We start from the raw sequence: 14,739 nt of genomic DNA on the forward strand, positions 1-14,739 counted from the left end.
AGGAGTACAGAAAAGCTATACAGAGAATGGATCCAGGGATGAAGAATTTCAATAATGAAGATAGATTGGAGAAGTAAGAATTGGTCTCCTTAAAGTTGTTGCTGACATGATCTGCTGAGTGGGCTCTTTCTCTGTTGTAAGAAATCTGTGCAAATCCTCAGTCAGGAGAGAATGTAACGTCCTCCCATCATTTGAGCTGCTTTTGCAGCCTTATCACTTACTTGGTCCCATGTTTCTGCTTGATGGTGACCCCAGCTGTCACTGAAATTCTTCAACATCAACAGTACTGCTGTTCAACATCAAAGGGAGATGGTTTGATTCATTCTTATTGAAGGTAGTCATTGCCAGGTATCTATATACTATGAATGTTAGTTGAAACCTATTAGCCCAATCCTGATTATTTCTGCAAGTGGCCTGGACTTCTTCAGTATGAGATGGCATTGAACACTGTAGAATCGTGAGTGCGTATGGTGCTCACTGGCTCCCATGTTGGAATACATTAATACGTAATGCTGTGATATATGATGTGCAGGAGAAAGTAAGGACTGCAGATGCTGGAGATCAGAGTCGAGCGTGTGGTGCTGGAAAAGCACAGCAGGTCAGGTAGCACCCGAAGAGCCAGAGAATTGACATTTTGGGAATAAGCCCTTCATCAGGAGTGAAGCTTGTGGGCCAGGGGGGCTGAGAGACAAATGGGAGAGGGTGGGACTGGAGAGAACGGGGCTAGGAATGTGATAAGTAGATGAGGGTGGAAGGGGGTGGGGAAGGTATTAGTTTGGAGAGGAGGGTGGAATGGAGAGGTGGGAAGGAAGATGGTCAGGTCAGGAGGGCGGTGCCGGGTTGGAGCACTGTGATGTGACGTGCAGCACTGACTATTGGAATCACAGATCACAAGTTCCATTACTGTTTGATAATTGCATAAGGAAGTTACCTCACGTGGATTGGAACAGGTAGCAATAATGAACATTGCTCTATTGATGCCATAGGTTTGCCATGTGCTTCTAACACAACTGGAATCCGCGATTGGCTACTTAAGAACTTCTATCAGTTCAAGTCACGGATTCCCTTCACGGAGTTGCTACATCTGAGCAAGAACGTTTCTGTGGTAAGTAATTTACCCTCCACCATGTATAGTACAGATTCCAGATGCACCATTGGAAACATACGCAAACATAAGTCTGGAAATCACCGCTCTTATTGTTTTTGTGAACTTTAAAACTTAATAACAGTTTTTGCTTTCTGTAGTTTGAACTACTAGACTTACTGAGTGCACCACAGCTCTCTGGATTGACCGTGAAGTCACTGAATAATGCATCTGACATCAATATGATCATTGAAAGCCTCAGAAACAAAAACTTCACAGATTTGATTGCCTACATTACCCAATTTATTGAGGACACACGGCAGGTAAGATACTTCTCTTTTAGTCCTTTGTGCATTTGTTTTTCTTGTTACCTTTCAAAACGATTCTATTGTACTTTCAAATTTAAGTTGTTATGCACCAATAAATATTTGACTCAGGGAAAGAAAAAGATCAGAAGTTTTCTAATCTGCACACAAATAAATTTATTTTCAGAAGCTTACCAAAATAATAGGCAAGGAAAGTCATGGAACTTATTAGAGTTTTGTAATGCTATCATTGATGGCATTTTATTGAAGCCTAAGCAAAGGTACCAGTGCCATCCAGAAGTTGGTGCTCTGTGCATTTCCCTGAATTGAGTTCCATCACAGTTTGTGGAATGAGGTGCTGGAACATTTTACATTTTAACCAGTGTTAGTATGAGCAGTGACGATAAGTCAGACAGGATTAGACTCTGTTCAATAGCATAAAGTGGGTGATAGTGAGGTGACAGCCTTTTCCACATTTCTCTTCATTTCCTATTGAAGCCAACAAAATAAAAACATGAGCTGTATGTAAAATGGACTGCCAAATTGCTATTACCTGCTTTACATTATTACCCAAACTTATGACCTATTCTAGTTTGTGTTGGTAACTGAAATATGTTTCAATAACAAGACCTCCGGAAAATAATAAAAATATTGATGCCCTTGCTTAACCTCTCAAAAAAACCCAGATATTGGGTGGCATAGTGGCTCAGTGGTTAGGACTGCTGCCTCACAGCACCAGGGACCCGGGTTTGATTCCAGCCTTAGGCATCTGTCTGTGAAGTTCGCACATTCTCCATGTGTCTGGCTTGGATCCATGTGTCTGGCGTGGTGCTCAGGTTTCCTCCCATAATCCAAAGAATTGCAGGTTAGGTGAATTGACTATGCTAAATTGTCTACAGAGTCCAAGTTTGTGCAGGCTGGACAGATTCACCATGGTAGGTGTTGGGTTACAGAAATAGATTAGGGGACTGGATTTCGGTGGGATGCTGTTTGGAGGGTTGCTGGGGATTCGATGGGCTGAATGGCCTGCTGTCACACTGTCGAGATTCTAATCATAGCAAAGAAGTTCTTGTTCCTTAGCCTACTTGTTAATATTAACAGGAATAATGAAAAAGTGATTATTAAAACCTGTAGCTATGTTTAGTTGTGTGGATATAGATTTTGGTACAATTTAAGAAATATCTAAGTGGAAGAGTTATTTTTGTCTTATGGACGTAAATTTTCATGTCTATCACCAATAGATTAATTGGCAGTGCAGAATGTTCAGTCTTTATGGAATGGAATGAAAATAATTTATTATAAAAGACGTGTGATTTGATTCATAGGTTGAATAGTGAAGGTAAACATCCATTTCCAGTATATTTCACTTTCATGTAAATGGTTACTGTGCAATCAATGAATCAACTTATCGTTTTGTTTCAGATGAACATTACATCTATTCAACAAACAGGAGTAAGAGACGCATTGCTGAATGGGATTATGCGACTATTGAGACCCCAGTTTGTGAGATTTAATACCACAGATTATGCTGTGTGGTTCCAGAAGAGATTACAATTGCTGCTGCCCAGTATCACAGCCGAGGAGCTGGACTCTATACCTACTAATATATCATGTGAATCATTTCGAGCCATGTGAGTATATATTCAAATTATACCGGCTTTGTTGGTGGGCATCCTTCTTAGTTTGAGCAACTGTAAATCGTACTTTGAGTTTAATTTCACAGGGAGCAGGGTCTCCCCATAAAAACCAAAGCAAACTAGCTCCCTGACTTGGCCAGCAGGCACTGGTGCCGTTTGGTAGCTATCAGGTCCTTTAATTTGCTCAAAGTGTGACTTGCATACCCATTCATTGGGGAGGTCTCATCTCTAAGCTCAGCAGAGAAGTGAAACACAATGTTGATTTAATATCAGTCATGCAAGTCAAGATTGATCGCATTGTCTTTGCGTTGAATAAAATAATTAGAATTCTGTTTTGAGCTTTGACTCATGTATTTTGAGCAGCAGGGTCACTAAAGCTGGCCTGATCTAGTTTATGTGTCCAGAAAGAACCTTAACGGCAAAATCGGGCTTTGGCACTAGAACAGCCTGGAAGTGATAAACATGGCATTTTGGAATATCTGTTTCCGATAACATCTGGTTTGGCTGTACACCCTTCACCATATTGGGACAGAGAGTTATGCTGGAATGTTCTGGAAATCTCCAGAGGAGGCAGGCTATGCCATCAAATAGCTCTTTGTTGCCTGCTTGCCATGTTGGATATCACAGCACATGATACGGCCCTTTGTACAACTGGCCATGTGGCAAATGTATTGTGTGCTTTGTGCTAAAGATACTAGGCTACCTTGGGATCTGTTGATCCACTCAGATATATTGGCAGTCATAATGTAAATGTGAGGTTGTATCATTTGGAATTAAACAAAAAAACATTTGTCTTTATCTGATAAAATGTTCATTAAGGGATTCTCAATGTTTAGGGGGCAATTCTGAAAGACAGGATTTCCTCTGAATCTGGCTCCACCCACCATATGTTGTCAGTAAATTCCAGCATTGATACAATAGGAATGCTGATGGCACTTGAAAGGGGTAAAATATCCCTTTCGACTGCACTGTATTAAATACCAAAAGGTTGCTGGAACATTTTGGCTGGATCTTATGGATCCCCCCTCCCATCACTATCACCATGCAAGACAGCTGCCATTCAGTCCACCTGGTGAGATACTGGTGTCTATCTGAGAAGGATGCCCCATCTCTGACAGCAATTAGCTCATTAACGAGGAGCAGTGACTGATTATATGTAGTTTCTGACGGGTGGGTCATTGAGGAGCTGGAAACAAACTGAATTGGGGCATGTCAGACCTCATGAGGGTGAGGGAGTCAGGGTGGTTGACCGGGATGGACAAGGAGAAACAGAAAGGAGGGGATGGCGAACGACCTGGAAGGTCTTCTGATGGAAATAGGCGGATCACAAATAAGACATTGCTGGAATGTGGTCAGAGCAATGAAAGCCCTGGCTAACTCAAAGTAAAAGGAAAGAGGAGGCCTTTCAGTGGCTATTGATTGGCCAGTTGATGTGCTGCTGTTCTGACCGCTCTTGTGCCCAATAGAATTGCAGTGCAGGAGGTGACGGGAACAGGAGCTATTGCATGGGTGCCAGTTTCTTTTTTTACCTCCTGCCTGGCTGCCTCCAGAAATGTGAGATGTTGCATTTTGGTGCAAGTAGCAAAGGTACAGTTTAGTCAATTAGCGGTAATGCCTTGGGTAGTGTTGTAGAACAGAGTGACATAGGAGTGCCGGTACATAATTCTTTAAAGTTTGAGTAACATATGGACAGACTGGCTAAAAAGGCATTTGGCTCGCTTGCCTTCATTGCTCAGTCCTTTGAATATCGGAGTTATTCAGAGGTTGTACAGGACATTGGTGAGGCCTCTTCTGGAATATTGTGTCCAGTTCTGGTCGCTCAAGCACAGGAACAATATTTTCAAGCTGGAGAGGGGTCAGAAGAGATTTGCTAGGATGTTGGAAGGCTTGAGTTATAAAGGCTGGAGATGCTGGGACATTTTTTCAGTGGAGTGTAGGAGATTGAGAGGTGACCTGATAGAAGTTTATGAAATAATGAAAGGTATAGATAGAGTTGATAGTATGGTGAAGTTTAAGACTAGGGGGCACATTTTTAAGATGAGAGGAGAGAGATTTTAAAAAAGACACGAGGCAAATCTTTTATGCAGGGTTAATTAATGAAATCCCTGAGGAAATGGTGGATGTGGTACAATTACAATATTTGAAAGACATTTGGATTCATGCACAAATAGGAAAGGTTTGGAGGGATAGGGGCCAGGCGCAGGCAGGTGAGACTAGTTTAGTTAGGGATTCTGCTCAGCATGGACTGGTTGCATCAAAAGGTCTGTTTCCATGCTGCATGAATCTATGACTCTATGTGCTTGATAGGAGAGAAAAGAAGCTGCTAATTCTTTTCCTTTAACCTACCTTTTGACACCTGCAGCAGACTGACAATACAATGGCTCCAGGAGTGGACAGGAGGGAAATCCACTTAGGAACCATCCTTCACTTACCCGTTATATGGGTAAGAAGGGGGTCAACAGTGTCCCTGCTAAAACAAGTGAAAGAAATTCCATTCTGCATACCCCACAATTGGCCTCACACCTATATTTTCTCTAATTTTTAATGGTATGCCTGCCCATTTCAGACAGGGTCATGAAGGAGAAATCTCCAGAAATATACAGGGCCAAACTAGCCACTGTGTGATGGTGCGCATGTTGTGGTAAAGGCAGCTACAGAAAGGGACAAACCGATATTCTTAACCTCTCCACGACTTAATTGTTGATGACGTATACCAGACTGTTTTAAGCACCCTACTATTATGATAATAAGGATAAATGTGTAATTGTACTCCCGGCGATGCTTTAAGGTTATATTAGGCAAATAGCTTGTGTAAAACAATGTGGTATCATTGTCTGTGGTTTTGTTACAGTAGTATTTCTAGTATCCCTGGTTACTCACTTCTGGAGAGTCTTAATTAGACTAAAACTGAATGATGCACTGTTTGAGAGTATGAGGGAAGATCAACTCAATTGTGGCTTTGAAATTGGATAATTGGATAAGAACCTGAAATGAAACAAGTTGGAAGACAAAGAGGAAAAGGCAGGAGAGTTGGTGTGAACTGAGCTGCCTTTGCAGTGAGCGAGGCTAGAAATAATGGACTGAATGGCCTGGTTGTGCACTGTAGTGATTCTGTGAATATGAATAATTCATTTTGCTGGGTTAAATGAAATGCTTTTAGTCCTTCTATAGCTAGCAGCTCTGCAGACGGAGTGACAAAGAGGACAGCAGTGAGATGTGTGCCTCAGCTCCAAACCAGAGAGAGACTCTATTGTAAAAGCTGCTAAACATTAGATGACTGATAAACACACAGATATTGTTCTCAGCTTCGAACCATAAGTCTTTTGCTTTTGTCTCTCTAGATTGAAAGGACTGGATAATTTATACCTAAACCTTACACTGTCACAGAATCATGGAATCTATGCTTTTGGTAAAAGGTTTCTGAATTTCCAGCTCAGTCTATCAGGTAATGTATTCATTTTACCAATAAATGCTACATTGAATAAATTGCTAGAATTTTTGGCATCATTCCAATTGATGTAATGTTGTAGACATGAGTGTCTCAGATATTAAAATCAGATGATAGAATCTTTAAAATCAAGAATCCATATTTCATCACTATTTTCACAAGAGTATGTTGTGAGATATTTCATCATGGATGTGTTTGGTGCTGTAGTACTGCATAAAAATAAGATATTGTAAAATATTTAAAGGTAAATGTCTCTGTGAGAAGGATGCATTGATGATTTCTTCTACATTGCAAGGTATCTCATTGTCCTCATTGTTACACCAGAAAATACTCAGTTCCTGAGTGCTCTAGGGAGCATTTGGGAGCAGAGACTCAGTACAAGAGGTCTATGCCTCCACATATGTCATCCTGCATGTCCAGGGTTTCTTAATGTAGTCCTAGGTTTTAGTAATTCACCCAATCAGTTGGATAATCCAAAAAGCCTAATAATTGGGTTGCGCAAAGCTTTCCAGCAGAAGCCAAATTCGGGCAAAGTATGGAGATGAGACATTCCTGTTTCTGTATTAACTGGGGATTAGAAGCTTTCAATCCACCCTCATTTCCAGCAGAATAAGCTGTCATGAGATAGGAATGTGGAACCAGTGCATTTTAATAATCGCTGTAAGAAATGAAGGTGATTTGTGACCTCTGAAGGCATGGGACATTTTGTTTTCTTTGTTCTTCCATGGGCCAACAATTGTTGCCATCCCCCGCTGCCGTTGAAATGAAAGACTTGCTGGACTGTGTCAGAGTCAGTCATTGCTGTGGACCTGCAGTCAGATGTAGACCAGACCCAAATAAAGATGGCAGATTTGTTTCCTGAAAGGACATCAGTGAATCAGATGGGTTTTTAAGTCAAACAATAATAGTTTTATGACACCGTCACTGACGCTAGCTTTATATTCCAGACTTTATTTTTAATTGAACACATTCAAATTTGTCCACCTGCTGTGGCGGTGGGATTCAGACCCACGTCCTCAGGACTTTACTGGAAGAAGGGCTTATGTCTGAAACTTCAACTCTTCTGCTCCTTGGATGCTGCCTGACCTGCTATGTTTTTCCAGTGTCACATTTTTCACCTCCGGATTACTTGTCTAGTATAAGTACCATAGAATCCCTATGGTGTGGAAACAGGCCATTCGTCCAACAAGTCCACACTGACCCTCCAAAGAGCATCCCACCCTACTCCTGCAACCCTGTAACTCCCGTAGCTAATCCATATAACTTACACATCCCTGGACACTATGGGCAATTTACATGCCAATCCAACTAACCTGCACATCTTTGGGCTGTGGGAGGAAACTGGAGCACCTGGAGGAAACCCATCTGACACAGAGAGAACCTGCAAACTCCACACCTGCCACACCCTTAACAGTCACCCAAGGGTGGAATTGAATCCCTGGTTCTGTGAGGCAGAAGTGCTAACCACTGAGCCACTGTGACATCCACTGAGTGCATTGAAAAACCTTGAATGGATGCAGTCCTGATGTTACACAGCAAAGCGTTTTGGTGCTGTGGCGGGGTTAGAAACATGGGCAACATGAGGATAATCCTGTGCATCAGTCAGCAAAGATCAGGTGTGCAGTTGCAAAATATAACCTGAGCCTGCGTTCACTAAAGGAACGTCCCACTATTTGCAGGGGAGGTGATTTTCAAAATATTTTCTTAGAAGAACTTATTTGCTTTTAATGTAGCCAAGGAAGGTCAAGACTGATCCAGGTCTGGGAGCAGTTGTTATAGGGTCTCTCGGTTTGCAAATGGGATAGAGGAAACTCAAAAGGGAAGCTCTGTGAGGAGTCTGAGAGGCGGCAGTGGAATTGGAGAATGGCAACTTTGAGCAATTAAATCCACCATCAAAAGGTTTCACACTACCTTTATATGGAAGAAAGCATCCAATTTTACAAACACCAAAGCTCATTCATACTTAATGCCTGTTCTATGAGAGACTTCAAAAGATGCCACTGTTGGCTCTAGGCCATGAAGGCCCAGTATTCACCTTGGCATAGGTGGTGGCAGAGGGGCACAGCTGACATGGCAGAAACATCAGTGGCAGAGGGGCATTGCTAAAATGATGGACGCTGTAATTCAAGAGACATGAGCAGATTCATCCAGCAAAGAGTCACTGCAACTCCTGAAGTCCTCATCCAACTTTACAGTGTGTTGAAATAGACATTAACAGATGGTGGTAAGAGCATGTATGCCACTACTGTGTTCTGAAATTGTCACCACAATGGCAGCAATCCGACCCTGCCTGGGAAGCATGGATCTCCTGACGTGTGCTGCATTACAACTCACACAAGTGTGATTTGTCATCACAAGCTCCCCCCAAACCACACACCATCCTGAGTTGAAGATTTATGGCCATCCCTTCATTGTGTTGAGTCAGTATCCCGTCACCAAGTCACCCTTCATTTACCTGTGCACTGTGCGTAGGCTGTGACCAGCCTGCTCAGAGCTGGTCCCTGCACTAAGGAGATTCTGAATCTCCTATTTATATCTGACAGCCAGGGTTCCCTGATCGGCCCAGGTTAACAGCACAGTAAAGCCCCCATTAGGAGCAGCACGGTGACTCAGTGGTTAGCACTGCTGCCTCACAGCACCGGGGTCCCAGGTTTGATTCCAACCTTGGGTGACTGTGTGGAGTTTGCACATTTTCCCGTGTCTGTGTGGATTTCCTCCGGAGGCTCCAGTTTCCTCCCACAATCCAAAGATATGCAGGTTAGGTGAATTGGCCATGCTAAATTGCCCATAGTATTAGTCAGAAGGAAATGGGTCTGGGTGGGTTACTGTTGGGAGGGTTGGTGTGGACTTGTTGGGTTGAAGGGCCAGCTTCCACGCTGTAGGCAATCTAATCTAATCTAATCTAAAAGATCTCAGAGTCATTGAGTCATTGTTTCAATCACTGCAGCAGTCTGTATCTCCCTACATGGCAAGATCTTAGACGGTTAAACAAAGCAGCTCACTACTGCCTCCTTCAGGACAATTGAGGATAGGCAAGAAATTATGTATACATGCTGTGAGCAAATACAGAAAAGATCAGGAGGACTCTGTCTGTGCTAAGTAGCAGCTGAGACAGTGATTAGCAAATCCACCATGGGTTGTTGTGCCCCACACAAGCTCTCCATCTGCTGGCCTGGCTGCAACCCACTTGTGCTTGGTTACGCATCAGTTGCAGGCCACAGTTCTACTCTAGCCTGTAAAGTCAGTGGAGTACCTTCAAGTATTAGACTATGTGATCGTCCCACAGAGTTGGGAACAGGCCCTGAGAATATGAAAATATTCATGGAGAGCTGGAGCCTTAGGTTCCGGGAAAAGAGAGTGGGAGAGGAAAGCAGGAAATGTTATTGTTATAATGCCTGAAGCTTTCACTATCACATCTCTGAGAATGGGGGGAGAAGGGAGTTCAGAAAAGGGCATAAAGCAGTCAGTTAATGTCATTCTTTCTGGCAACTCATGCCAGGGCAGTGTCACCTGTGGGTGCAGGATCCTGAGAGGAATGAGGGTTTGGTGCTCCCCACTTCCATTCTTGGGGTTGTCTGGTCATTGTATGCTCCATTATTCTCCAAGAAGAGAAAGGGAAGATGTGTCAATGCTGTGTGGTAGTGTATTTGGTTTATGTGCCAGCCAAAGTTAAACAGCTGGAGAGCTCTGGAGGCAGTGACAGGCAGAGGCGATGCTGAGAGCATTGCAAGGTGCGTTGGTCAGTATATAGGAGAAAGTGAGCACTGCAGATGCTGGAGAGTCACAGTTGAAAAGTGTGGCGCTGGAAAAGCACAGCAGGTCAGGCAGCTTCCGAGGAGCAGGAGTGTCGATGTTTCAGACATGAGCCCTTTATCAGGAATGGAGGGTGAGAGAGCATGAGTTTCTCCCTGGTGAAGAGATTATGCCTGAAACATTGAGTCTCCTTCACCTCAGATGCTGCCTGATCTGCTGTGCTTGTCCAGTGCCACATTTTTTAACAAGTGCAGGATATGAATGGGAGGTGGGAGTGATGGTAAAGTATGTTGAGCAAAGTGACAGGCTGATGATGTAGTGGATGATGTAAAGATCCTTTCCTTCACCTCTCATTTCTGTAAGATCATTTAGACCCCCATCAAGAATGGCTCTGGCAATGTGCTCCGTCTCCCTCTTCCTACTGAACCAGGGCAACACAATATCGCCGCTGGACTTCACTTTGCTCATGAGAGCTTCCACATCAAGTTTGTTGAGCTTGAGAGTGCTTTTCCTTTCATGTTGTGCCATTGTGGTTTTGGAGTCTTCTAAGTTGATTTTGCAGAAGCGACTGGATCCATTATACAGCTTTCCTTTCACAGTAATCTGTAAGAAAAGCAGGCTCAGAAACATATCTGTAGAGCACAGAGGCTGCAGGCCCATGTAGCAGAGAGAAACAGCATGAAGAGCCACTTTGTTATGTGCAGATCATGAATTGTGACACTGTTGCCCCACTAACTGCATTGAAAGTTTTACTCCATTTTGTGTGTGTGTGTCTGTCTACATGTGCGCATGTGTGTCTGTGTGTGTGCATGTGCATGTAAGCGTATGTGTGTGTGCGTATGTGTGTGTGTGGTGGGGTTGGGGAGCATGAAAATCATCTTTATTCCTTACAAGCTGAATGACTGCAGCTCGAAACACAGCTCTGGTCCCAGTAACACCGAGTAGCTAATCTCATTTTCTCTCAGTTGGAAACTTTCTGCTATCATTGAAGAATTATGAACAATGTGCAAGGCAGAAGAAAAGTCACGTCTATTTTACACAAGAGTGTAATATAGAGTGACGCAGAACTTAAAGTATTCATGTAAAATAAAGTGCAGCAAAAGGCAAGAGAACTATGAATTATTGTCTTTTGATTTATAAATAACTTGTGCAATGAAACCAAGTAGCTAACAACATCAGTGTTTCTCCTGCAGGTTCCCTGGGTATTGCCTGTGTTGATAACACCACTGGAACCCGTGAATGGATAATAAAGAACTTCTTCCAATTCATGGCACATTTTAAATACAGGGACTTCATAATACTAAACAAGGACTTCTCTGGTGTAAGTGATTGAAACTGTGGCATCTCTTTTACACTCACCTCTTCAGAGACTGATTTCTGGGGCAGTCTTTCAGTCGGGAGCATAACAACACTGGGCTCAAAAGCAGTCCTGATTCTGCACTGTGTGGGACCGGTGATCTGACTTGTTTCTGCCTGGATTGGCCCACTAGTGGTCAGAAGGCCATCTTACCCTACAACTAAGAAGGGTGGGTGGACTGTTAAATGGAGGGTCAATGGGAGGTCTTCCAGTGCTGAGGAAGCAGCAGCTTCTCTCAAAGGTTAGGGTGATAGGGGAAAATGCCTTCAATTTGGAACACCGACTCAAAAGATTTGAATGGAAAAATGACTAGTTTATGGACCAAGGTTGTAGAAAATCCGCCAACCTGGCTTCTGGTTAGGTAGGTGAGAAAGGGCGAATCTTGGAATCATCCTGGGGCATTGCCCCCATTCCTCCCACAGTGCACCACCAGGAAGGGACTGTGTTTCCCCACATCATGGAGTGTCTGAATGTTGTTTGTATTTGGCTCACTGGCTTTAGTTGATCTTTTAAACATTAACAAGCTTCTCTGGCTGATATATGATCTGAGTCTCCCAAAAATGTCATGGGGGAATGACGTTGTGCTAACCAGGAGCATCTATTCCCATGCTCAAATCAAGGTAAAACTCCTACCACTGGTCTCCAACTATAAACTCTTTCTGTTTATTGTACTTTTGCGGCTCTTTGATATAACAATACTTAACTTGTGCACTTTTTTTTTGTTCAGTTTGAAATTTTGGACTTGCTCAGCCCACAGCAACTTGCTGAACTGACTGTCACCTCTGCATTGAATGACACGGAGAAAATCAACCAGATACTCAATACTCTCGCAAGCAGACGCTTCAGTGACTTGAACAAATACATGATTCAATTTAATCGAGAAGCTGAAGAGGTGAGATAGATTATTTGAGTGTCCATGTGCATTATTCCCATCTTCACCCTCTGGGCAGTGATTAAATGGGACGTTTGGCCTATAGTGGCAGATCTTGCTTGATTTACTCTCAGTGAGCTTCTACAAGTTGAGAATTGGACTGGGTTTGCAACTGGCTGTGAAGGTGGAAATTATCTTGTATGATTCTATCATGTAATACTTGTCAACATAACTTTTTTATGTTAAAAATTTCACAATACCAGGTTATAGTCGAACAGGTTTATTTAGAAGCACTAGCTTTCAGAGCACTGATCCTTCATTAAGTGGTTATGACAACCACCTGATGAAGGAGCAGCGCTCCGAAAGCTAGTGCTTCTAAATAAACCTGTTGGCCTGTAACCTGGTGTTGTGTGATTTTGAACTTTGCTCACCCTAGTCCAACACCGGCACCTCCACAACATAATTTTTTTATATTCAACTTCATCATATACAGAATGGACCTTGAGACCAAAATTGACAGAAGTACAAAATGAATGGTCATGGACTGTAATTCCTATTGGGAGCAATGGAAACAAAATCAAATTGGAAATGTAAAGAGATAGATTATTATTCTTATTTGTTATCATTGCCCAAGAGCAATTTCATCCTCTTTGTGGATTAACTGAGAGCACATGTTAAATAGGCACCAGTAAAATATTAACATTTTTAACCAGCTCTTGCAGTTTGCACCAAAAGTGCCAGCAATGCTGGTCACTCGAAAAATCACACTCTGCCGTGTTCCTCTCCTTTCTGTTGAGGTGCCAAGGTTAGGAAACTTACCATGGTGCCACTCTCTAATTTGGGCATAGTGAGCTGCCAGATCTCACTTCCATGGTCCACACTATTCAGTATTTTGTGTGCCCACGTTTAGTACCTGTGAATTAGTGCCAAGATGTTCCCACTCTGGACCTTTAGCATTAGATTTGACAAAATGCCCAAGAACGGGGTAGATCCTTCATTTGTTGGCACTAATAAATACTATGTCACTCAGGCACCCCTATTGCATCCAGGTTAGACATTAATGTATAAGTGGGTGAGGAAGATGGGAAATGGGAATGTGGCTGCTTTCCAGATAGTTACTTCAACTTCTTGGCTGGTAAAAATGTTTTAAATTAAAGTAATTCTTTTGTGGAGTTGAGACTTGAAGTTTGCCTGGACTCTCTAATGATTATTGGGTTGAGCCAGTGTGCCTAGGCTTAAAATCCCATTGAAGACCTCAGCTGAGGCTCTGTCACCAAGGGATGCCATAGATGCTGTGTTAAATAGGGGCACATTAATAGAGATCTTTGACTACTTTCCTGCCATTCTAACGATTAAGGCGGGAGTATATTGGAAAGTCCACACATTTTGAGACAACACATCTTATTTTTCATGTGGAAACGTCACTGCAATTCTCAAAGGATACAGAAGTGTAAGTCCATGTATTATTCTCTTCATTTCAGGCAAATATTACTGTTATTGAAAATGCAAGAGTGCGACACATAATGCTGAGCAGAATCATGAAGCTGCTGCAACCACAGTTTCCAACATTTAATACCATCGACTATATTGACTGGTTCCAGACCAAATTATTTCTTCTGCTGCCCAGTATTACAAAAAACGAACTTGACATCATTCCCTTCAACATAACCTGCAAAGCTTACCAATCTATGTGAGTATATACCTATTGTTTTGTAGTGATTTCATGTCAAAGTCCATTTTTAATGGCAAGCGATTCATATCGTTCAAATTTTGACTTTGTGTCAATTCCCAGCTGTACCATGTTAGTAAGTGATACCTCTGATTTTGTACTCAGTGTAGCTGATATTGTTTTGATTCGTGTGATTGTGTGGTCAAGATTTTAAAGATCATTGAAGTAAAGAAAGAAAGAATTTGCACCTTTCACATAGCAAAAACACTTTATGGCATGATCCTGAGCTCATGTGGAATTAAATATTAACACAGAGTCATAGCATTAATGTGGCACAATGGAAATGACTCAGTTCATTGTCATTTTTGAAAGACCTCACCACAACCCTTGTCTCTGCAAATTGGGATTCAACTACTTTGTGATTGTAGTGACTGGAATGAGTTTGGCCATGTGGATATCATTGAGTATGAGTTCCCTAATTGAGACTGTTAACCTGGGCCAGTCAGGGAGCCCTGACTGACAGATATAAACAGGAAGAACCTGCACATACACAGCATGGGTGCTGGGGAAAAAAATAAGCACTACCGCAGTTAGGCGGTAGTGTGGGGGTAAATT

General features: G+C 42.5%; 1 protein-coding gene across 1 annotated transcript in view; it reads left to right on the plus strand.

Moving 5' to 3' along the window:
- The window catches only part of LOC132825288 (uncharacterized), a 64,072-nt gene that overhangs the window by 43,672 nt on the left and 5,661 nt on the right, over positions 1–14,739 (plus strand). Inside the window, exons 20-26 of the mRNA XM_060840392.1 lie at positions 987–1,105; positions 1,246–1,407; positions 2,812–3,020; positions 6,368–6,471; positions 11,421–11,548; positions 12,312–12,476; positions 13,937–14,145. Coding sequence (XP_060696375.1) covers positions 987–1,105; positions 1,246–1,407; positions 2,812–3,020; positions 6,368–6,471; positions 11,421–11,548; positions 12,312–12,476; positions 13,937–14,145 — 1,096 coding nt within the window. The remainder of the gene's footprint in view (positions 1–986; positions 1,106–1,245; positions 1,408–2,811; positions 3,021–6,367; positions 6,472–11,420; positions 11,549–12,311; positions 12,477–13,936; positions 14,146–14,739) is intronic.

This window comes from Hemiscyllium ocellatum, chromosome 20, assembly GCF_020745735.1.
Source record: "Hemiscyllium ocellatum isolate sHemOce1 chromosome 20, sHemOce1.pat.X.cur, whole genome shotgun sequence".
Lineage (NCBI taxonomy): Eukaryota > Metazoa > Chordata > Chondrichthyes > Orectolobiformes > Hemiscylliidae > Hemiscyllium > Hemiscyllium ocellatum.